The sequence below is a fragment of the Botryllus schlosseri genome, chromosome 7 (genome assembly GCF_051294905.1).
Source record: "Botryllus schlosseri isolate E-star chromosome 7, Bs_hap1, whole genome shotgun sequence".
NCBI lineage: Eukaryota > Metazoa > Chordata > Ascidiacea > Stolidobranchia > Styelidae > Botryllus > Botryllus schlosseri.
In genome coordinates this window covers 4609189-4633233 of record NC_137242.1, presented here as the reverse complement: position 1 = coordinate 4633233, position 24045 = coordinate 4609189, and the positions used below count along the sequence as shown (strand labels likewise).

Genomic DNA, 24045 nt, shown 5'->3' with positions numbered 1-24045 from the left:
TAGGTTTTGAAAAAACAGGATTTGTGAAATTTTGTCGGATTTGGATTGGATTTGGATTAGACATTTTTTTCAGAACGGATTAGGATTTGGATTGGATTTACCTATTTTCTGGGAGATTGAAATGTCGTGTGGCGAATGGCGACAAACTTTATTCAGATCAGTTTTTAATGTACTTATGATTACCAAGTTATCTTGAATCAAGTGAATCGGCCGTGAAAGAAAATTTTCGAATCCCTCCATTGCAGTAGTTTTTCTGAATTTCCAGTTGGAATCGGATTAGGATTGGACATGGACTTGAATATGAAAAAGTTATGGATTAGGATTTGGATTTGAAGGTTCGGATTTGGATTGGATTAGGACATAGAAATTTCAAATCCGCTCATCTCTGCATATTTTACCTACTGACCACTGAGCTATATAAACACTATATACTGACTGACTGAGCCTGATCCGGTTTTCAGAAATCAGAAGCCGATGCAGGGCAAGGATACTACGGTAGAAACGGAGTGTGCAGTCAGAGCGGATCCTAGACAGCCAAGGGAGTTTAAACATGACAAGATTTGCAGGATTCTTCGGCGCAACCGGAGTGAGTTTGCGTAGTGATGACGTTGGTGCCTGTTACCCGGGCCTCCTCGGTTCGATTCCGTGTCGGAGGTTTATCTGAGCTCCTCATCCCCTGCATGGGGCGTCAAAAAGCCCAGAAAAAGACCTGATGAAAGAACGCACTCTCAAGGAACGGAAAGAGCAGTGGAATAGAGATCATCATCGAAAAGAACTGTGACATTGGGCACTAGGCCGATGCAAACGCCAGAATAATCCAATTCAAATCAATTTTCATCATTTCACTCAATGTAACAAACGACTGCGATACCATGAAAGATAGGAAAGTGTCAAAATTCTTATTGGAGTAGTCTTCGAAATCAGACATCCACCTGACCTAGGCGATGTAAAATAGGAGGCATGCACACTGAATGAAAAGTAAAAGAAGGTATTATATAATCACAGGTGACAAAATGGTGGCATCTGTAGGAAGGCGAGATCGATATGTCAGATCTTGGTCAGGTAAACTATAGAGGCTTACTATAGGCCAAGAGACCACAACCAGTCGTTGAGCATCCTCTTATCTGTTATTCATTACATCGTATTGTACATTGTATGTGTCTTGACAGACAGACAGACAGACATTTATTGCTTCGTCAAACATAAAAAGTTGACTGGAGGTGACGATATGGCCTATAAAGGCCTTGTTACTCGTCACCTCCATGGCAGTAAAGTAATCGAGTGCACTCATCCGAATAAATATAACACTGGACAGTCTGCAACACAGAAGAAAATAATAATCACAAATAGAAGAAAATAATAATCACAAATATATAACAAAGACAGTAGTCATGGCAACATACTAGGTAAAGCAATATGAAATCAATAAATAGATGTATAATTTATAAATTGCCGGGTAGCCTACATACTCTCATATCTTATTATAATTTGAAATAAGGTAATCCAGGTATTGGGTTTTAAATTCATGCTGAGAGAGCTCTTTAATACTGTCGGGCACTCCATTCCAAATATTTGGGCCCATATATTCAATGGACTGTTGGGTCAATCTGGAGTTCATCCGGTGAACATAAAGATGACCAGATTCCGATGATCTAGTAGAATACCCATGTACAGTGGAAGATTGCTCAAACAAGCTATTAAAGTAAGGAGAGATATTTCCGTTTGTAAATTTATGCATCAGGTTGGCTATTTCATATTTATACAAATCGGGTAGCTTAAGTATCCTGAGAGCTAAATAACCAGGAGTAGCAGATGATCTAGAATCTATTCCACATATATTTCTTATGGCTCGATTTTGGATGACACAGATTCTGTTTAAATCCGTCTGATTGGCCTTCCCCCATACACACAATCCATAAAGCAGATGAGGGTGAAATAAGGAGAAATAAATGGTTCTCAAGATCTGTCTAGGGAGAGAATGTCTCAGTCTCGCTAGAATTCCGGCCGTAGCAGATAGCTTTTTACATAGATTGAAAATGTGGGTCTTCCATTTAAGATTGGAGTCAATGATAATTCCCAGATATCGAGTATGGGTTGAGGGTGCAATAATGACATCAGATACACTTAGTGAAAAAGTTGAGGTAGCTTTACAATTGAAGACCAGTATCTGAGTCTTAATTGGATTAATGGTTAATCGATTGGTTTTCATCCAAGCAGTCATCTGACAAATCTCGGAATTAGCTTTGGTTTGTAGAGAGGTCAAGTCTGTAGCAGATATAAGTACACAAGTATCATCGGCAAATAGGACTGAGGTCTCTGAGATACATGCAGCAACATCATTGATATAAAGACTAAATAATAGGGGTCCTAAAACGGAGCCCTGTGGTACACCACACACTATGTCACCCTTTTCAGAAGGTAGGTGATCCTTACTGTAAACATATTGACATCGATTGGTAAGATAGCTTGTAATCAAATCCAAGGCTACACCTCTGATACCATAACACGAGAGTTTACTTACAAGTATTGAATGATTGACAGTGTCGAAAGCTTTTTTTATATCAAGAAAAACAACACATGAAATCATACCAGAGTTGTGTCTCTGATATATTTTGGAAGTAAGGGCAAGAATTGCTTGATTTGTGTCAAGATTTTGTCGGAAGCCAAACTGGTTGTCTAGTATGACAGAATGAGCATCGAGGAAGTTGGTAAGTCGTCGATGTAATAGCTTTTCAAAAATGGTTGACAAGGATGGTTGGATAGATATGGGGCGGTAGTTGTTGACATTGTATTTATCACCTGACTTGAAAATAGTGACAACCTTGGCGACCTTCAATGCATCTGGAAATATCCCTAATGAAATAGAACTGTTGAAAAAATGGACCAGGTGTCTAGAAACCAAAGGAAAAATCAATTTTAGTAGTTTAATAGGAATTCGATCACATCCTTCAGCTTTGTCATTCTTGAGTGAGTACGCTAAGATAATCATTTCCTCTTCTGTGGTCGGAGAGAGAAGTATCGAGTTGGGAACACTGCGAATAGCTGCTATAGGGGAATCATTGCTTGGCGGCACTTTGGATGCGAGGTTATTACCGATAGAACAGAAATGTTTATTGAATAACGATGCTATGTCATGAGAATTTGAAGTGGGTACTCCCTGCTCATTTGTAATGGTTGTTGGCAGCGTACCTTTAGCCAAAGGACGATTTATTAAGCTATTGATAGTTTTCCAGGTTTGCTTAGGATTGGTTTTATTTCTGTGAAACAGCTGATAGTAATACGTCCGTTTTGCTTTAGCTTTGATCCTGGAGAGTGCTTTAGCATACTCTTGGTATTCAATTTTGGATTCGTCTGAGCCTAGTGATATCCATTTTCTATGAAGACTATTGCGTTTTTTGATGGACCTAATTATACTGGGTGTTATCCAAGGTTTCAATAACAATTTTCTCTTTTTTCTACTCAGTTTTTGCAGAGGCATATGTCGCTCAATTAGTAGCTTCACAACTGACAGGAAATGGTCAAATGATGGATTAAAGTTGCTGTTGCACAAAGTGGGAAGTTCATTGGATGTGAAAAATTCCTCTACATCATCTGTCAGAAGTTCACATGCTTCATTATGTATACTGCGCCGGTATATCGGTTGCATATTATCATTTTGACGTTTTTTTGACAATTTTACCTGCGCAAGAACAGGGTAGTGATCCGTCATGTCATAGTCTAACACTATAGGCCTTATATCAATAATGGAAAGATTGGTGTATATGTGATCGATAATGGTGGAAGAGGTAGCTGTGACTCTAGTGGGTTTTGAAATGATGGATGCAACGCCTTTAGATCGTAGCATAAGGAGATAGTCCTGGTGAGACGTTAAATCAGATAGGTGGTCAATATTGATGTCTCCCATTATGAAAAATTGGATATTTTTTGCTGCAGTTTGGTGAGAGTACTACTGAGTTCACTGGCGAATTCTGAAATAGTGAAGTTAGGGTGACGATAGATGACACCAACAACAGTATGTTTGTTTCTAATTCTTGGATTAGAAATTTCCACCCATAATTGTTCAACACCACTGCAATTCAAGTCATATTCATGCAGCTGTTTGGAGTTGATATAGGACTTTAGGTAAAGTCCTACACCCCCTGCCATTCCCTGTGTAGGTGAATTTAGGTAGTAGTAGCCGTTGATATCAATTGAAGTATTCGGGTCAGCTTTTAGCTTAGTTTCTGATATGGCAATCGAGCAAGGTATACTATTTAAGTTAGCAATCAAATCACTCAGCTCATCCAAATGACTAGGTAAAGACCTAATGTTAAGGTGAATCATTGTAAACTGTGCATATTCTTGGACTTGGCTTAAAATAGGCAATAAATGGTCACGCGTAGTCATAATACAGTCGCTAATATTTGGGTATTGCATATCCTGGATATTAGAGGAAACGTCAGCATTGTCCTCGTTTGGAGAAGACATAAAAATAAATGATAGACAAGAAAACAATGATTTAAGCTTCGCAGCGCAGCTTTTCTAGGGTTTCGTAAGAATCAATGAAAATAGATTTTGTGTTATCAAGAAGTCTGAGAAAAATTTTACCATTGACCACCCAACAGTGCTTGTATCCAAGAGATTTACCCAGCTGGCGAGTCTTCGAGTGGAGCACTCTTCTGAACTTGGTCAAGTTTTCATTAATATAGAGATCCTCAAAGCCAGTCAAGTTGTCATGGATGCTTCGAAGTTCTTTTCTTTTTTGCAGGAGTTGCGATCTGATTTTGGAGTTCCTGAACTTTACGAGAGCCAGTGGAGCATGTTTGTCTGCAGTTTTCGATGATTGTTTGAGTCGGTAAGAACACTCAAGGTCACTGGGTTGGATATCCAGTCCAATCCTTCCTCCCATATCAATTATTTCTTTTTCCAGATTTTCGTTTTCTTTTTTAGGTAATCCACTGATAACCAAGGAATCGTTCCGCTGATTCTGTTCGAGCTGGTCGATCATTTGGCGATTGCTGTGGAGTAGTCCTCTCAGATTCTGATTGTCCAGAGTGATTGCCTCAACCTTTGATTCCAATTCTTTCAGCCTAGTGTCCTGGGCTTCCAGTTTGGATTTCAAGGCGTCCTGAAATCCTTTTATTTCGTATAGACTATTTTCTGTTTCTTTATTTTGATGAATTATATGATCCATCTTCTCATGGAGCAAACTGATGGCATTGGTGTCGTTGTCTTGATTTTTGGAGATAGCAGAATCCAGATGGTTTTCCACGCTTCTCTCCACCAGAGGTTTTAGTTCCTGTACAAGTTTCTTGAGTAAACGGTTTTCACTGTTGTCGATTTTAGTTGCAAGTTGTTTGGTTATTTCTTTCAGTTTCTTTGATATCTCTGGATCCATATCAAGTTGCAGAGCAGCCAGTTGTTATACTAGGCTAGACTTAACAGCTTAATTCCATGAAAATATTATCTGATGATGATTATAATTATTTATAGGACTCCAGATTTCAGATTACTAGCCGGAGCCGCATGACATTTAAGAATCGGATTCAGGTATATAGAAATACAAATGCGATCATTCCAATCATTACCTTTTTACTTTTACCACCGAATGTCACAATCAATGATGTTGGCCCCAGGGTAAAAACAGTCGATAATAAGGAGAATGTATTTCTTCACTCTTGAGTCCTATTCAACGATTCTTATTTGAGCAATGACGTCATCAGTTTCTGAATATGATCATCACGTTATGAAGCGCCCAGAGGCGATCAAAGTAGTCAAGAAAGCTACTCAAGTAAAAGCAGCGATGAAAAAATCGACTAAAGTACGGGTAGAAGTAGCCTACTTCTTTCATAAGCAACCTAAAACTACTTGAAGTAGAAGTATAATTGACTGACTTTAAATCTACTGAAGTAAGTTTAGTTCTGAAAACGATCGCAATTCGTTCGCACAGACTGTCAAAAGCTGCAATAGAGCTATGCAAAAGGTGCCGAGCTTGATTCATATTGACGCATACCAGGAGGTATCCAATTTTCGACACCATAAGCATTCGTCCGCATCATGGGAAGAAAATGACAGTATTGAAATGGAAATGCGATACGTATCCTCTGTTTACTCGAACAGTTCATTTTAGAAAATATCATGGTATGGCGCCCTCCGTCAAATTATAAGGCCTGTAGTTTAGTCGAAGAGCAATTCGGAGAAGTTATTGGATACGGTGTAAACATTTGTGCGATTATTAAACGTTAATAAACATTATGGGGGATCGTAAAATGGCATCTGTAGCTTTTATTTCCAGAAATTCAAGGCAGTACACTACACTTGTTTTTTTTTCTCTTCAACCTGTATGTTCTCCAGACAAAGAACTGAAACTAATTAGAACTCAAGGTATCATACTGGGAATTGAAAGAGAAATATAAATACTACTTCTTAAAGCGTAAAATGTATTTCATGTCATTAGTCCAGAAAGTTTCAAAGGTGGTATGATAAAACAGGTCGAAGGCTAAAAAAAGTCAGAGTCCACTTTTCCAATTTAGGACACGTCATGGACTGCTAGATTACGATATGATGAGTAAATGCTAGATAGCGAAACATCAGTTAAAAAAGTTCTGATGGTCCACTGTGATGAAATAATTCATATGGGAGACAATGCGGTGTGGACGGAACCACGAAACCCGCCACCTAAATTATATTCACCGATACTGTCGTGAAATCATATTGGTCACTCCATATCCACTGTGCGCAAAGCTCAATATATACTCCATATTTATGATAATTAAATGTTGATACTCCGTGAAAACAGCCGCCCCAAAATTCCTCAGGGTATCATCCTGATTAGAGGATTAAACTACTTCTACTTGACAAACTGAAAATAGCGCAAAGTAAGTAAGTAGATCGAAAAATATTACGAAGTAGAAGTAACGGGAAATTAGATCTACTTGAGTAAGTACCCAAGTAACGGAAAACTACTTAAGTACTTTAAAAGAGTAGAAGTACTTCTGTACTGACCACCTCTGGTAGCGCCCAATAGAAATTCAGTTGCATCTATACCAGGGGTTGCCAACTCGAAACGGTTCGCGGGCAACTTTTCAAATTTTGTAGAGGCGGTGGACCGCATGAACTCAATATCGAGATAAAACAGGCAAAACAGTTTAAAGCCACGTTTTTTTAAAAACTTTACGTCGGTACAACGCTGTGCGCATATGCGACGGGCATAGTTACCACAAAAGAAATATTATTTTATTAAAGAAATACAAATGCAAAATAATATATATCATGATCATCACTTTTATTATATTTTTAACAATGATGTGCGCACGATGCGTGACAACACTTTTCAGCGAATAAAGAATCTAGAGATAGCTATAGAGATGGTAGTCATAGCCGGTACTTGCTGAAAAACTATCTTATCGTAGAGCTATAGATTATTAACCTACGGGATTTGATTGCACGTCAAGGCAATATGTCCATCATATTCCGGATCTTGTGACGTACTGAAAATATGGGGTTGCAGTACCCAACTCGATGGAGGGGGAGTGGGAGCGAAGGCACTCTTTGCGAACCTGGCTATATATGCATTAACAATCCCCGTGAAAATGATACCTCGATAAACAAACAACACGCTTAGCGTTAATATTTGATATCACTATATGCCGGGTTCGACTTTCCTGGCCATTGTATAACTAACCATGCATTGAATAAACAAGGTACCATCGGTATGTCAACAGAAATCTTGCAGAAGTATACAGGATAGTCGGCATCGATAAAGGAGTCATAGTCCTGTTATGAACTAAAAAGTTTCATCGTTTTACTTATTCGGATATATTAGATGTGTAATATGACGAAATAACCACTCGTTGACTATAGTCAGATTAAGAGAATATATTCCCTATTTTGGGAAGACGATAGGATAGGACAAATGGATGATTTCTTCGACCCAGTGTCCTCCACGGGAAATGGCCAACAAGGAAGTCTTGGAGGTGACTTACTCAACTCGGACGATTTCTTTGTTCTAAGTGACATTGGAGACTCAACAGCTCCGGCGAGCAGTCAGAACCAAGGAGGAAATTCTCTCGATATCTTTGGGATCAATAGTCAACAGGTTAATGATCTCGGAAATCAGAACGATTCGTTTACCCTGGTGGATGACGCTTCCACGGTGTCAAAAAATATGGAAAACGATAATGTTTATGAGCTCGGCGGTGTTGCAACGTCACAAGAGCCGTTTAGTCCTGGAAGTTCTTTCGACGTGCTGAGTTTTGATGGTGGTTCACCAGATCCACAGTCTTTTGCGCCATCTACTGAGGTTGATATGTTCGACTTTGGTGGCCACAAATCCGATAATTCTAACGGCCTACAACCCCCATCGTCGATATTAGGAGATCTCGATACAAAGGCAGCACCCAACGCTGCAAATAGCTTAAACAGCGAGAATGAACCTCCGACAGCCCATGTTTTCGCATCGGTTACGATGGTTCCCCCTACCGATTCCGTGAGAGTGGATGGAGCGCTAAGCTTCCAGCAAGACGTGCCGGATGATGGGAATGTTTCAAACCCTGTCACGGCTTTAGAGTTCGGCGGGATTGCTCCTACTGCTCAAGATAAAAGGGAAAAGACAAGCATCAAAGGCCCAATCAACGAGGACATATATGCTGCTGTGGACAGAGGAAGTAAAAAGCATAGTACTCAAAATGTGACTTACACCAACGAAATGTCTGCAGCTGCAGGTGGCAGTATCATTGGCACTGCGGGTTCTATGATTGTCGGATCACAGTCTGGAAGCTTAGCAATTCCTTCAAATGACAGCTTACTGTATCAATCTGATAGCCACCGGGCGATACCTTCGACGCTTGACTTGGGAGGAGATTTTGAGCATACCGGTACCCCGCCGAGTTCTCCGACACTTATCATCGATCAGGAGGCAGTGGCTGCAAATGCCATGGGTGCAGTAGATCAGTTTCTAGAAGATTTTGAACGCCAAAAGTCGGAACCGGAGCGTGATGTCAGCCCGACTTTAGATTTAGACCAGGTTATAGCGAAGAGTACGACGGCTGTAGAGCCTGCTATGTTAGATGCAAGCGACAATTCCGAATCCGCGAATAATCAGCCTCCCAAAAATCAACAATCGAAGAAAATTTCATCTTCAAAAAAGAAAGTCAGTTTTGCAGATGTTCACGAAAAGCCAGCGGGTAAAACGCTTAGATCTCCGGGACCTCCCAACGGCGAATTCGGTACGGGCGGCCCAAGCATAACCATGCCTGAATTTTCAGACAGATGGGATTTTGCCGATGTAGACGATGGCAAAAGCGAATTTATTCCAACTACCAATTTAGAGTGAGTATTATGGTTGGTATAATGCAGTAACAAGTACTTCTATACTTTTTCGATGTGCTCACGAAAGTTTTGCCTTCTTGCACAATGCACACACTACGTAGGCTACTCTAGTGGTTATGATTTCAGGTTACTTGTAGTTCACAGTATTCAATTTTTCTGTAAAACTAGGCCCACATTACCTAATTTATTTTGACTTGTTGTAGATCGTTACTTATACCTGTACTTGAATAGGTGTTTAAGACGGTACTTCGTCTTCTACTTGAGTACGTTCCGGACATATATGGTCTGCGGTAGACATATTGGCATCGTATTCACATCAGATGAATAGAGTCAACTTATAGTATTGTGTCCTTCATTCACAGCGTAAACAGCAAAGCAAGAGCTATTATTATTTATTCGAATTGACTGCCAGCAATGTTGATGAATAATTTATAGCAGAAATAAGTAATATATTGAACCGTATAGCCCCACGTCGTACATCTCGACTGTTCCGAAGCGGAATGTCATTTGTATTGCAAATGAGCAAGTGATAGTGCAAGTGAGCAATGATAGCCTACTCTGCGACTAACTTGATGACAAAATCGTGATCGTATCAGACATGGGGTAATCGCAATTAGTAATCGTAATCGATTGCAGCATTTTCAAGTAATCGTAATCGCAATCGATTACATTAAAAAAAACTCAAAGTAATCGTAATCGTAATCGACTACTTCGCATATCTAATCGATTTCTTTATGTAATAACTATTACTTTTTATTTGTACAAGGACTATGACATAAACTGAACATTAGGGCTCTTCAAAAATGACTTTTTTTCTCAAATCGTACTAGCTACTTGACAAAATTGTTAGGTTACCTAATTTAAGCCTACACACAAAATTTGGTTCAATTCCAGCCAGTAACTGCTTTGCTACAGGAGATGAAAGTTTCTATTCATTCATATTTATAACATCTGATATGCTGTTATAATTACGTTATTGTATGTTATTAATTGATGACGTCTGTTATATAATCAAAAGATATTGTAGTCGCCCAAACGTAGCAGACTAAAAACTTCGTGGGAAGCACACACAAATTGCTATGCATTCATTCCTCTGAGGGTGCCCTGGGTGGCATCTGTATTTTGGAGTTCAGATTTGGAAGACATGACTATTCGTCACGCCCATCCACCGCGGCTATTGACAATGAACACATACCCAAAGTGGTATTTTTTGGTAGCACACTTCGTGGAGTCGCATATTGGTTGAAGCTGCACCTGTCTTTTGGTGTGTCGTGGCGTGGTAATGCCGTGCACCGAGCCCCCTATTGTTATAAATTAGGCATGCTTTTTTGCTTAACGGGAGACGTATGCATTTCAGAACCAAGCTATCCATACGGAAATGAAATTAAGAAGCTTGACGAAAATTTTGAAGTTGATTAAATTTCTTGAAAATTGTCTAGAATTTATGTTGATTACGAATTACTTTCGATTCCCTTCGAGCTCGCTCCAGGACCGTAACTACCGCAATCCAAACCCTTCAATTGAGGGGGGGTTCGATAAGGACCCAAAATAATTTCGTGAGTATTTTTTTTGAAAATATATGCAACTTTATGCAACAACGATTCAATGGTGCCGAACCTCTTCGTTATTGTGTACTATTCTCCAAGCAAAATACGCATGATTAATAGAAATTGTCATTTCGGCGTCGGCCATTACCGCGCCACGACGCATCGAAACATATAAAGTTTTAGGCCATGTAATATGCAACTCCGATAAGTGTGCAAGAACGATAAGCAGCGAGAAAAAATTGACCGACCGCCCTTATGCTGACCGAAAACTTATATATATATACAGATATGTTCAATTGGTTATAGTAGCCTTTTACTGGCTGGCGCCAAATGTCCCTGTCCTGACAATCTACAAGACAAGTGCCGCACTGCAGAGAAAAATTATTTGCCAGTGAGGAAATACCAATTTGAAATCGTGTGCGACTTTTAGTTTAGTACGTTTGGGCGTTTTTAATATCATCTGACATAGCAGACAGGAGTACACGAAATAACAACGGGCCCATTCGATTATGTTCAATTATTATTTACGAGCCCGACATTTTCCCAGGCAACACCTCACTCAGCACTACCGGCAAATCTGATTACGTGGGCAGAGAGAGGATAAATTTTTTATAGCAATCTATATGCAATACCCAATAGTCTTGACCGAATCAACAATGAATTATATAAAATTATTAAAAAAATAGTGATCCTATGGGTGCCCAAGACAAATGTTTTTTGGGTGGAGGGGGGCTGACGAAGTGATTTTTAGGCACTTGCTCGCTCACTATCATATGAGGGAGTTTGGGGTTCGGTAGTTACGGATCTGACAAGGATGCAAATCGGTGGGTGCGATAAATCGTCCCCTATAAAGTTGAGCAAATATTATGACGTAACAAGAAAATGATGTATCATCGATAAAGAAGGTTGTTTTTAGGCCTTTTCATCGCAATCTTTATATTGTCTTCCAATACACTTTCTAAGTTTAGTTCAAAGAAGAAAAATAAATGTAATCGTGAGTAATCGTGATTACTTGACCAATGTAATCGTAATCGTAATCGACTACTTCCTGATTTTGCTGTAATCGTAATCGCGCTATTCAGAAGTAATCGTAATCGCAATCGATTACATTCATGAAGTAATCACCCCATGTCTGGATCCTATCCCAAGCTGCGCATCTCTCTCGTTTGCTCATGCATAAACGGGCTCAATTTACTCAATCGCATGGTCGCACAATTTTGTATGACACGAGTGATCTGTTTTACAGAAAAGCCCAGTATAAAGTGAGACTATTTGTGGATCATCTTCCCGTGCGTCTGTTCATTTGCGCTCTCATTCTCCTCGATGTTATACTCACGATTGTCGATCTTAGTATATCGGAAAAACCCAGGAAGACCCAATTATTCTACGATGGAATGGCACTCGCCCTGTCAATCATATTTATGATTGATCTACTACTAAGGATTTTCGCATATGGGTAAATAAAAAGCATCAATAACGTTACTTGAAAGCGTGCATGAAGTTTGAGATATTGTCATTCAGAAAAAAATTCTTCGAGAACAAATGGGAGGTTGCAGACGCTTGTATCGTGGTGATAACATTCATTACTGTCGTAATATATATTGCACTTGATGAGAAGATACAGAACGCCGACACAAACGCGGCTGACATAGGCAGGTGAGCAAAAATTTGAACCAGCCTGCACATGTTAAAAATACGGCAACATTGTGTATCACTCAGCCGAATCATAATGATTTGCGAGTGAGAGCATGTCTTTATGTAGATTGTATGTTTATGTATTTCTTTTCTTTATTTCATGCCATCATGTTAGTTTTAAGGCGTTCCGGTGTAACTTACTAATCGCCATTTGCGTATTTTAGTGCGGCTGTTGGTCCAAGTGGTCATTGAGGCAATATCAATATAAGTTTAATTGATACCTCAACCGCTAGAGGTAGCCTACTTCAAGTAGATATCGAAAACCAAAGTTTTTAATGTGCTGAAGTAAGTAGCTTGAAGAGCTTCTTTGAGGTACAGCACTTCAATATACAATTGAATTATTCATGTTGAAATAAACCCGAATATTTTCCGCTGATAATCGTCAGGGGTAATCGTCAGCAACTAGTAGAGAATTGGAAAGAACATTGTATGTGAACGATCGTATCACCAAATATGACGTCACCATGGGTAGAGTAAGTACTACAAGTGAATAGAACCTATTCGGCGGCACTAAATAGCAGTGTTGGAATGAATCGAGTCTCACCTTTTTCGTATGGCTTGACTTGACTCGACTCGAAGTTTCAGAAATGCGGGCTGACTCGTGACTCGAAGCAAAATTTGCGAGTCAATTTCAAGTCAGCAAGTAAAGCAGTAGGTTAATCGATGTCGACTAAATCACTGTATATCTTCGGATTGTTAACGATACGTTGGTGTGACATGTGAGCGCAACAAATCACTCAATGTTTGTGCTTTTCACCGAGCCTCCATTGTTATATCACAAATAAATTGATCGCAAACGCAGTGATCGGAGCATACTGCCTATGTTGTCGTAAACTAGTAGTAAAGTAACATACTAGCAATGTATCCCTGTTCTATAAACAGCTCACTGTGCGAGTGCTCACCTTGACCAACCCTATTGCATGATTTAAATCGAACGAATAACGTTCATACGTTTATATTTGTATATGCTGCATATGTAGGAGGTTAGGGTATTGCAACATACCATTTTTCTACTTTCTGAGGTTTCGTATTTTATCCCGTATTTTGGCTGAGACTGGGGTTATACCGATACTATAGCGTAGTTTATCATATATAGCCTACGTGAGCGGTTTGCGTGTATAATATTCAATCAACTATTTCAAGGGTTCTCAACCCGCGGCCCGCATGATAGAAGCCCACAAATGCACGGTAATAATGTTTTGCGGCCCGCAGCGTCTTTTGCAGGTAAAATGCGGCCCGTTATACATGGGAAGTTGAGAACCCCTGAACTATTTATTCGTTCAGAATAAATGAGGACTACATTGTATTTAAAATAGTTAGCAAAATGCAATGACTCTGAATCATGTTTCGTACTTTGAAAATTTAACTTGACTTGACTAGTAACTTGACTCGTGACTTGACTTGACTTGAGTCGAGTCATCTACAAAAATCGAGTGACCTGAATTGACTCTAGTCAAAATGTGCAATGACTCGAGATGAGTCGTGACTCGAAGGTAGTGACTTGATCCCAACACTGTCAAATAGTAGTAGTACTTAGTAACCACCACATGTGTTCACTTCATCCGACTTGCATTTCGTCGGTTTCAATGTCGGACTAACGAGTAAAACAATGACATTTACAGCGCGGGCAGACGTTATTAATTTCCTATTAATGTATATATGCATGGTATAAAAGGGATCTGAGCTAACCATCGATCCGTTTCGATTTAGATTAATCGTACTGGCTCGTTTGCTTCGGATCGTTCGATTTGCACGACTCATCTACGGGCACGAGCAAATGAAGGCATCTACGAGGCGCACGGTGTCACAGAATAAAAGAAGATATCAGGTCATGTGTACGCCAGAATTAGGAAAAATATAGGCCTACTTGTACACAAAGCCCAGGCGGTCCTATATGACGTGGTTAGTCACACATCCTATTCTTAAAATAAGTCCATATACTAGAGGTAGGGTTGCCATATATTGGAATCCGGAAAAGAGACCCCTTTTTACAAATTAACAAAGTCGGAAGACCGGACTAGAAAACTGCTGATTCTAAAATTTGTACTGGAAATTTTTTTGTGTTGACTAAAAAAAGGTCATCTTTCCGACTCGACTACCGATTTACCCGCTTTCTGACGAGACTGATGTGGTGTTGACTAAGAAAGGTAATTTTGCCAGACCTACTCCCGAATGACCCGCTCGAAGTCCGCATTCCAGAAGTCGCGTCATTTATGGCCTTTTTAGTTTAGTCTGGCTGTCAAAGCTATGTAGGAGGACAAATTTCCAAAACGGAGGATATCTACGTTTCCTCGGAGGACATTTTCGATTTCCTGAAAAAGAGGGCATTTGGTAACCCTAATATTCGGAAACTATCCGAAGATCATGTCGCAGTCTGCCACTAAATGGCGGTTTTACTCTTACCACAGAAAGATGGATTTGACCTGGACTTGACTTACGTCACAGACAGAATTATCGCGATGTCATTTCCAAGTTCTGGAAAAACCAGCATTTTCCGCAATCCGATCGAAGAAGTCAGCCGATTCATGAAGACGAAACATCCTGGGAATTACAAGCTCTACAATCTGTGCAGTAAGAGCAGATAGTTCACTGCCTTTCTTAATCACGCGTTGCGGTAGAGCGTCCGGTTTGTCAGTCGTGGGTTCAAGCCCTGGCCGGATCAAACCAATGACTTGTTCGTAAAACTGCCATCCACGGCTTTCAAGCTAAGAGATCAGCATTCCGGGAGAGCGTGGAGAGGAAAATGATACCACTGAATCGATACCCTCCGCATCTCCATCGACACACCAGCTTTTGAGTCCAGTGCAGAAGAAAATATTCATGTTCCTTCAAACGAAAATCCATACCGGCCAGGAATATATTGATATCGTGGTCGCGATTTGTCGTCCATTTTGTACAATCTAATCGCTGAGATAGGCAATAAATGAATATTACTGCGAGCAATTCGAACTCAACCTTCACGCCGCCACATTTGTTCTGCTTTACGATCGTACTGTCAATATGTCCTCTTCCATGTGTCAATATCGCAGAATATTTTCCGTCAAATTTATGACATCATTTGGTATTGAATCGACGTTTGCATCCAATCGTAACAATGGATCGGAATCGGAACAATCGTTTCATTCTTCGCTTGGATACTTTTCAACCTATATCCCAAATGACGTTAACATGGAAAGTATGACGAGTAGGCTATATATTTCATTGGTGTTACTACTCAGCCCTTAGCCGAGAGTTGAGTAACTTTGTACGTGACTTCTACATAGATTTCAATGCTGATCGATATTTTGTTTCCGGTGACCCCGCTTACTACATTTTCATCGATTGATATTCCCGATTCCTCAAATTATACCAGGTGAACGAAGTTATGATCCGAAATACTTCGAAGGAAGAGTAAGCCGGGTGCACATCGATGACCACAACGTACCGACTCTTGAGTAAGTGGGATGATATTGTCACAAATCGCAATACTTAGCCTCATTATGCAATTATGTAGCCCAGTGCTTTTCAACCTCCATTCGCACTTTTTTTGTAAAATAATTTTCATTCACACAAACTAATCGAAAATTAATATACAGAAAGAAGATACTTAACAGCATTTTGTTCAGATGTGCAACAATTGGTTACTATGTAGCTCAAGCTATCAAGTGCCTCATTAAAAAGGGAACTTTTTTCGCTAGTTTTGATTTCAAGTATTTCACTAACCCCCTTCTCGGTAAAACAAGTTGTTGGGTTTTATACAAGAACGGCTACTAGTGCTTGGATGGCCAGGTATTAGAATCTGTTCTGTACTCCTATTCAAAATACAGCGTATTTTTCGCGAGTGAAAAATGCTTGCTGGCAGAAATCGTTTTTGAGAGCCGTCACAAAGGTCCCGGAGGCTCCAGTTTGTCGAGAGGGTGCAAAACCCAAATGTTTGTGTTGAGGCTTTTGCCTGATGTCTTGGAACATAAGGTGCAAAACGATCAAGGAGAGTATATGCACATGAAAGCTCGCTTACCTTATGATACGTTGCTCCATATTCCGTCTCGCGAGTACATGTGAAGAGCTACTAAACTCACGATACTGTGTGTTTCGCTCTTTAGCTCAATCTATCTTGAGAATTAAGAACAGTTTAATAACGGTAAAGCTGCTTTTGGACCACCACTAAATTCTGAGTTTTTGGGGCATCTCGCGACCCGAGCATCACCCGTGTACAGTACGCGCACACCACAATTCTACCCAACACAGCTCTACAAAACATGTCTGACGCATGCGATTTCAAATTAGGGCAAATTAAATTGCTCTGCGTGTCGCAGCTGTGCTGAACATATCCATATCGAAAGCTTTGGCCATCAAGCATCGGTCATTTTATGGCCAAGGTTTTGTCACCGCTTATATTTTGGGACCGCATTTTATCAGCGGTTTGCTGGCCAAAACTTCACGTCTTCATGTGTTCCGACGCAGAAGTGGTTGGCCTCGAAATGAATGAGTCTCATATAGGCCTGAACTCACCAGCTTCCAAACCAGGCTTTTGGTTACGCAATAAGCATAGTGCGAAAATATTAATTCACTACTGCTTGTGAGAGCTACGATTAGTGGTGCAATAAGTTAAACAAGTTTTTACAATTGCGTCGCCACTACAAAAGTTACACTGACCTTAAATTTCCTATTAGGTTTATTTGAATTATTCCACGTCAGAAAAATCAACAATTATTCACGATTTTCATTTGTACTTAGTCCGGATCAAAATTCGCACTATTCGCACCACCTTCGTCATTCGCACTGCAATATTTTTCATTCGAACCATGGCCATGTTCACACAAGTGTGAACCGTTACACAGGTAGATGTAGGCTATAGCGATGTTGGTGCCAAGAAATTGCTGATGCAATATCGCCAGTAGTTGTGATGTACAATCCTAATGACCCTACCCCAGTCGATAGATATCACCAAATAACTGGATATGCCATAGAGCAGGGGTGGGCAAACTACGGCCCGCGGGCCGCATGCGGCCCGCCACACCGTTCTGTGCGGCCCGCGAGAGTCTAAAGAAACTTTTTTAAAATATTGATAAAATCCGCACTAAAAATCGAATTAATGCAGGGACTTCATTAAACTTTTTCTTAGTATACTTCACCATGATAATTCGAAGACAGTGGTTCTAAAACTGGGGTACGCCCTCCCTCCACTGAAAAATTTTTTCGCGCTACGTGCGATTCTCATTCACGTCATGATTATTGCTCTGTATTTAGTCTCAATTTCAAATTTAAAAATTCCTCATCCATATTCGTAACCCTCCGTGCCATCAAACTATCTGTTAGGTTGCTAGCACCCTATTTGCGTTTTGTAATATGACGATAAGGTCGGCGCAAAATATTTCACCATCACAAGGGGGGTAGCGTGTCTCAAAAAATTGATAGCCACTGTTATGAGGAAAATACTTCTTTACTTTATGATTAATTTCTGGCGCGACAGCCCGATCTCAAGGCGCACTCAGTTTGAAAGGTTTCAACTGCTAAACATCACAGAAATCCTAAACTAGATTGACATAATTCGGATGACGAGTGGGATTTCATATTGGCCACTTCATTGCAGTTTTAATTATTTCAGTGATGTGCTTATAGAAACGATTTGCGCGTGTCTTAGGTATAGATTCCTTCTCTGTATGCGCAGAATTGGGGTATATATATTTTATCTACACATCGCAGATGCGTGTTTGAAGCTAACATGGTTATGATGTGTCCTGGAACTGAGCCAAAAGTGGAATTAGTAATTCTATGAACGGATCACTGCTCATAGATTTAAATTGCAATCCTGTTCTAAGAATCGGGACAAACGACTTTCATCTCTATAATTTTGACAAATTGGTTATTGAGGTCGACCAGCCTCTGAAATTTCGCCACTATGTTTCTGACGTGTGTACGATATCATCAAAGCAATGTTTTTTTTTTAAAATAGGAACATATATAATCTCCATGTCCTCACCATTATATGCATATAATCTCAGTTTTATTCAATGCGGCCCGCGAATGGATTTAGATGTTGAATGCGGCCCGCGAGCTCAAAAGTTTGCCCACCCCTGCCATAGAGAGAGTTATCAGGAGAGGCAATAGGTCTTGGGCGGAGAATATGAGTATTTACGAAATTTACACCATAGAGTATAAGGTGCAAATCAGACTATCGGCACTGTCTTGTATCGAATAGTGTTTGCACAATGCACACCCATACAGACGGGTGACAACGAGACAATTACACCATAGTGTCCTATATGGTGTCGACACAAGCAAATCTCACGCCTCAGTGAAATTGTATGACGTCACAATTTCCATTTGGCGACAGGCAATTTGACGGTCATTTTTGACCGGCTTGCCGAGCATTAAATTTAGTAAAACGGGAATCAATCGAAAGCTGACTCTGCACTGATTACGAAAATATAAATTTTATTCCGCTCGTGGCCCTGGAACTCCCACAATCAGCCTCGAATTTTTCATTGTTAAGGAGATTGGCATTGAGACGCAACAATGCTGTCTGGCTCTTTTTCTCTTGAGCTACTCTCTCGTTTCGCCAGACAGCATTGTTGCGTCCCAATGCCAAATCTCCATAACAATGAAAAATTCGAGGCTGATTGTGGGAGTTCCAGGGCCACGAGCGGAATAAAATTTATATTTTCGTAATCAGTGCAGAGTCAGCTTTCGATTGATTCCCGTTTTACTAAATTTAATGCTCGGCAAGCCGGTCAGAAATGACCGTCAAATTGCCTGTCGCCAAATGGAAATTGTGACGTGATACAATTTCACTGAGGCGTGAGATTTGCCTGTTTCGACACCATATAGGACACTATTACTTCGTTTCCATGCTCGGCCGACGGTCGGCCGAAAGGCCATGACGCATGCGTTGTACATGTCGGCCGTGTTTCCATGAGCAGACGTAACCCAACCGTGACTTGGCCGAACTAGGTGGGCGAAGCGATCGCGATGACGTTTTTGGCTTACTTACTCAGTAACAATTTCATAATAATCAGAAGATTGCGATAAATGACTCGGTAGGAATGAGCCGAAAAGACTTGTAGCGGTCATTCAATCAAATAACACGCTTTGACCTTGAACACGAAATGCATCCAACATGTAAAATGGTCACGATGAACCAATTGCTTAAAACAAACAGAAGATAAAATAAGATGGATAAAAGATGAAAATTGGTGGTATATCTTAGTATGTGGGGGATATAGATATGGGATATCGTGGTCCAATAATTTCGAGCACAGAATAGTAACTTCTCCAGTAGTCTACCGGTACTACTGTTTCGTCGTCATGATTCAGACATGAACGTCCAGTGTCCTGTCGATGATTTGCTTACCATGGGAATGTGAATAAGTTCACCTAGTTTGTGGTCAAGCGGTATAGTTTGTATTGTATCCATGCACCATAGAACGCAAACCTTCGAATTGTGGCAGCAGCGTATGAGATCAGATCGCGAAGATTTCGGTAGCCTACGGGTAATTCGCAGCAGTACCGGTACTACTAAATTCCGTTGCGATCATAATTCTTGGTTTCTCAAGGCGTCCAAGATCCGTCCGGAGTGCAGCCATGGTTAATTTGATACGAAAAGTGTATTGTAAGTAGCGAATACCAATTAGCTAATCGAAGACACAGCGCAAGCATGGCCGAAGGGCTAAGCCGAAGGATTTACTAGATGGCCGACGAGTCGGCCGACGTGGGTGTGCATCACTGTAAATGCGCAACAAAATTCTCTCGTTCGTCGGCCGAGTCTCTCGAAAATGGGCCCATCGGCCGAGCATGGAAACGAAGTATATGATTACACAAATCCTTATGACGATATATCCCAGGACTGTAGTGGATTCTGTTTCAATGGTATCATTTTTGAGCCTCATGGCATGGATTAACTCACGAAAACAGAACCCAATCCGCCCCCGGGATACATATCCAGAACAATTAGTGTATCTGTCTCTTTTCAACCCATTGTAATTGGTTGAAGATTGAAATCAACAATTTATACCATAGAAAGTGCCGTTTAGCTGATTTGCACCCAAGGTTATGGTGGAAATCAGTGAAATACAGGATTTTTGTTCACAGTGTATAGGCACGTGAATTCGAATCGCTAAATTCTCTCTCTAAGAGTGTGAAATTCTACCGGTTTAGGAACCTATGCCTTTGGTTGCAGGCTACATATTGAATGTGATTATACGGTGTTATTGCATGACAGAGACCTGTTCTCGTTCATTGAAAACGCGAGAGAATGGATGGCCGACGAAAACCACATAATGGCGATTCACTGCAAAGGCGGCAAAGGCAGAACAGGAACGATAATCTGCTCCTGGCTCATTGAAGACGGGATGTTCGTCAACGCCAAGGTGATGAGCGTATAACAATAACGATTATATCCCCAATTTGCAATGTTAGAATGAAGTGGAGTTACAAGTTATTTTGCCATGAATCAGATTAAGTCATTTCAGAAATTTTCAAGTCAAGTCACGCAAATCTTCAAAGTGATTCGAGAACGTATTAAGTCATCTTGAATTTTCCGATTTCGAGTCAATTTCGAGTAATTATCAATTATCGACAGGTGTCGTCATCGAGTGTGGATGCATATGCATGATTGCATATTGGCTGGTCTAAGTTGATGAGATTCACCGCTGTAATATTTGCGCATTGGTGAGAATACTGTCCACAGGTTATGCTCAATTAAAAATAATATATGGGGCATATATTTCAAAGTGAATAGAATGAAATGTGGCAAGAAGGCTATAAAATCATTTGCCACCGAGTCACGAGTCCTTCCTTATATCTTTCACGTTAATTGAGAGCCGAGTCAAGCCATTTTGGGACAGTGACTCGAGGCAACACGGCATGGCAATTATGCGATATTTGAAAGTAACATTTTAGCCTCTGTTTTAGGACGCACTGAACTATTTCGGACAACGACGAACCGATCTGGAGGTCGGAGAAACATTCCAAGGAGTAGAAACTGCCTCTCAGATTCGATACGTCGGTTATTATGAGAAGATCAAGAATGAATTTGGTGGAGGATTGCCAGAACCTGTCCCGCTAACGCTAAAATCAGTCAAGATATCATCTATTCGAGGTAACGCGTACTTTTTCGATACCTCATTTGTTCTGGGATTTAATCAAGATAAGGAACGCCCTTCATTCTATATTTTGATTGTGATACGGTGTAGTGACACAAATTATAACATAGCCATCAACTTGTGGTGACTAATACCAGGGCTGGGCACAATGATTCGAGTACTCGAATTTGAATCGAGTATTAATTTTAATGATTCGAGTCGAGTAGTAAAAGACTATTTTTTCGAGTACTGAAATTTTACGCTCCTCGCAACTGAAAGTTAATTTACTAACGAGAATTATAATTTTGATACTTATTTTCCACTGAGGAAGCCTTGAAACCTTGATTGGCCGTGTCGCAGCATACGACACATAGTGCAAAGCTGCGAACGTTACTGAAAATAACGCATTTCCGAAGTCATGATCATCCCACAACATTGTCAAGAAGTGCAATGAAATCGGCATGGTCGAACAAATACAACAGTATCTTTAATGTGAAGGATAAAAGGCGTTATATGTTGCTTGTGGAAGCATAAAAGGTACATATTTGAACTTTGACATAGTGCATTCTGTTGTGACGTCATAATGAGTAACACTCGAATTCTCGACTCGAAGCGTAATACGTGATTCAGAATCGAATCACTCAGGTACTCGATTTTGCCCAGCCCTAACTAATACCCGCAATTGAAATATTTCGAACCCTTCAGTTTTTAATAAATTTCCTTATGATCTAGAATCCGGAATCTCTATCCTAGATGTTGCTATGAACATAAAATTTGGAATATATGCATATTGGGTATGCAAATATGTTTGAGGCTTTTGAGTGACTTGAGTTACGCTGATAAGTCCCGTGTGACCCAATGTCGATGCAACCTCGTATACATGTGATCTGTGGATGCAAATGAGTTTCACACCCCTATTTTAAGGTGTCGGAAGAGGAAACGGTTCCGACTTGTCCATGACTATAATTGTCAAAGGAGATGAAGTATTTCACTGTAAATTCGCGGAAGGACTCAATTGTCAGGTAACGTTTGCATATGTTCACCGTGCACGTGTCAACATGTACAACCTACCAATCTAGGTGGTTGGTGGCCAACTAACTTCTGTTTTTATAGTAGTTTTTAGTTCTAGTTTCGGGTTTTGAAAAGAGATTAGTTCTAGTTCTAGTTGCGCATTTTAAAAATCCACTAGTTTTTACAAGTCGGGCATGTGCAGTGCATTGTGCATTGTGGACGTATTCTGTTGGAATCAACTGCGCAGGTGCGCATACACTCAGGATTGTTGATTCGCTGCCGACTTTTGAAGATTCATGTAACTTTTCCACGCAGAGGTGATGATATACCATGTTCGTTAGATATAGTCCATTTTCTATTGCGGTTGAAAACTACCCCGTATTGATATCGGAAGCCTTTAAGTATTTTATAAATCCCCATTTCAAACTACCATAGTACTTTTACAAAAATGGCTTACAAAAACACATTTTTCATTTACAGATGCTTCATAACTCTGACCTAAACCACATAATCGTTACTGATTTGAAGCAATGTCCAGTTCTGTCTGGTGATATCAAAGTCCGATTCACCTCCACGAGCGTACGTATCGGTTAATCAATACATTTTCCCGACATTATCGAACGACCGCTCACATTTTAGAAAGAGCTCCCGCGTGGATACGATAATTGCCCGTTCTATTTCTGGTTCCACACCAGTTTCGTTCCGGGAGACCGTGTTCTGCGTCTCAAGAGAGATGAGCTTGACAATCCACACAAAAAGAAAACGTGGCATATTTTCCAGGAAGACTTCGCCATCGAAATGGAATTTAGTTCCACTCCCGAATCGCTATGCTGATCTGAGCGATTGCGCTAAACTGAGAAGTGTTAAGTTGTCGATGAAGATCTGCAAGTTTTGGCAGTTACTACTGATCGTTGAGCTCCTACAATTTACCTGAAGCGCTTCCGCATCGTTGCAATAAGTTTTCCAGCTCTATTAAGCAGTTGTAGTGATATTTTAGGTATCAAAAGCTGCGTTACGGGCGATATTCTCTACAATTTATCATGATCACCTGTTCCACGTTTCTGCGCCTTTCAAAACTGATTCAAGCTTCCGATTTACCACAGAGCTGAAATATAATAATATAATAAGGTATATGATTGAGCAACGACATCATTTTTACGGAATGTGCGAGATACCCAACCTGAATCATATAAGAAACAGGATTCTTCAATTTCGCTATTGCATAAATTTGCGTTATTAGATTTATCTTTGCTCACAGATGTGTGCGTTCCAAAGTAATGTTGCAGCGGGACTGCTCAAACTAGGACGTTATCTAAGACAAATCGTGTTTAAAAACGCCCCTATCCAAAACGAGCCTTCTTAAAATGATATTGAAAGTTTTTTAGAGCACTGTAATTATATCATAAGGACCTAATTATTTT

The 24045-nt window shown here is 40.2% G+C and overlaps 1 protein-coding gene and 1 long non-coding RNA gene across 2 annotated transcripts; one reads left to right on the top strand and one right to left on the bottom strand.

The window, feature by feature from the left end:
• Positions 1-499: 499 nt before the first annotated feature.
• Positions 500-13262, bottom strand: LOC145443755 (uncharacterized). The gene is made up of 3 exons (XR_013916527.1): positions 13096-13262; positions 5568-5705; positions 500-709 (listed from the first exon to the last, which is right to left on the bottom strand). It is a non-coding gene; the product is annotated as an uncharacterized LOC145443755 (long non-coding RNA).
• LOC145443729 (uncharacterized) lies at positions 7734-24045 on the top strand. Its single transcript, XM_080321679.1, has 11 exons — positions 7734-9309; positions 12103-12312; positions 12378-12512; positions 14262-14379; positions 14960-15122; positions 15904-15985; positions 20752-20899; positions 21444-21630; positions 22538-22635; positions 23105-23203; positions 23264-24045. Exons 1-11 carry the CDS (start codon positions 7895-7897, stop codon positions 23456-23458), a joined length of 2850 nt encoding a protein of 949 aa, XP_080177805.1. The 5' UTR covers positions 7734-7894; the 3' UTR covers positions 23459-24045.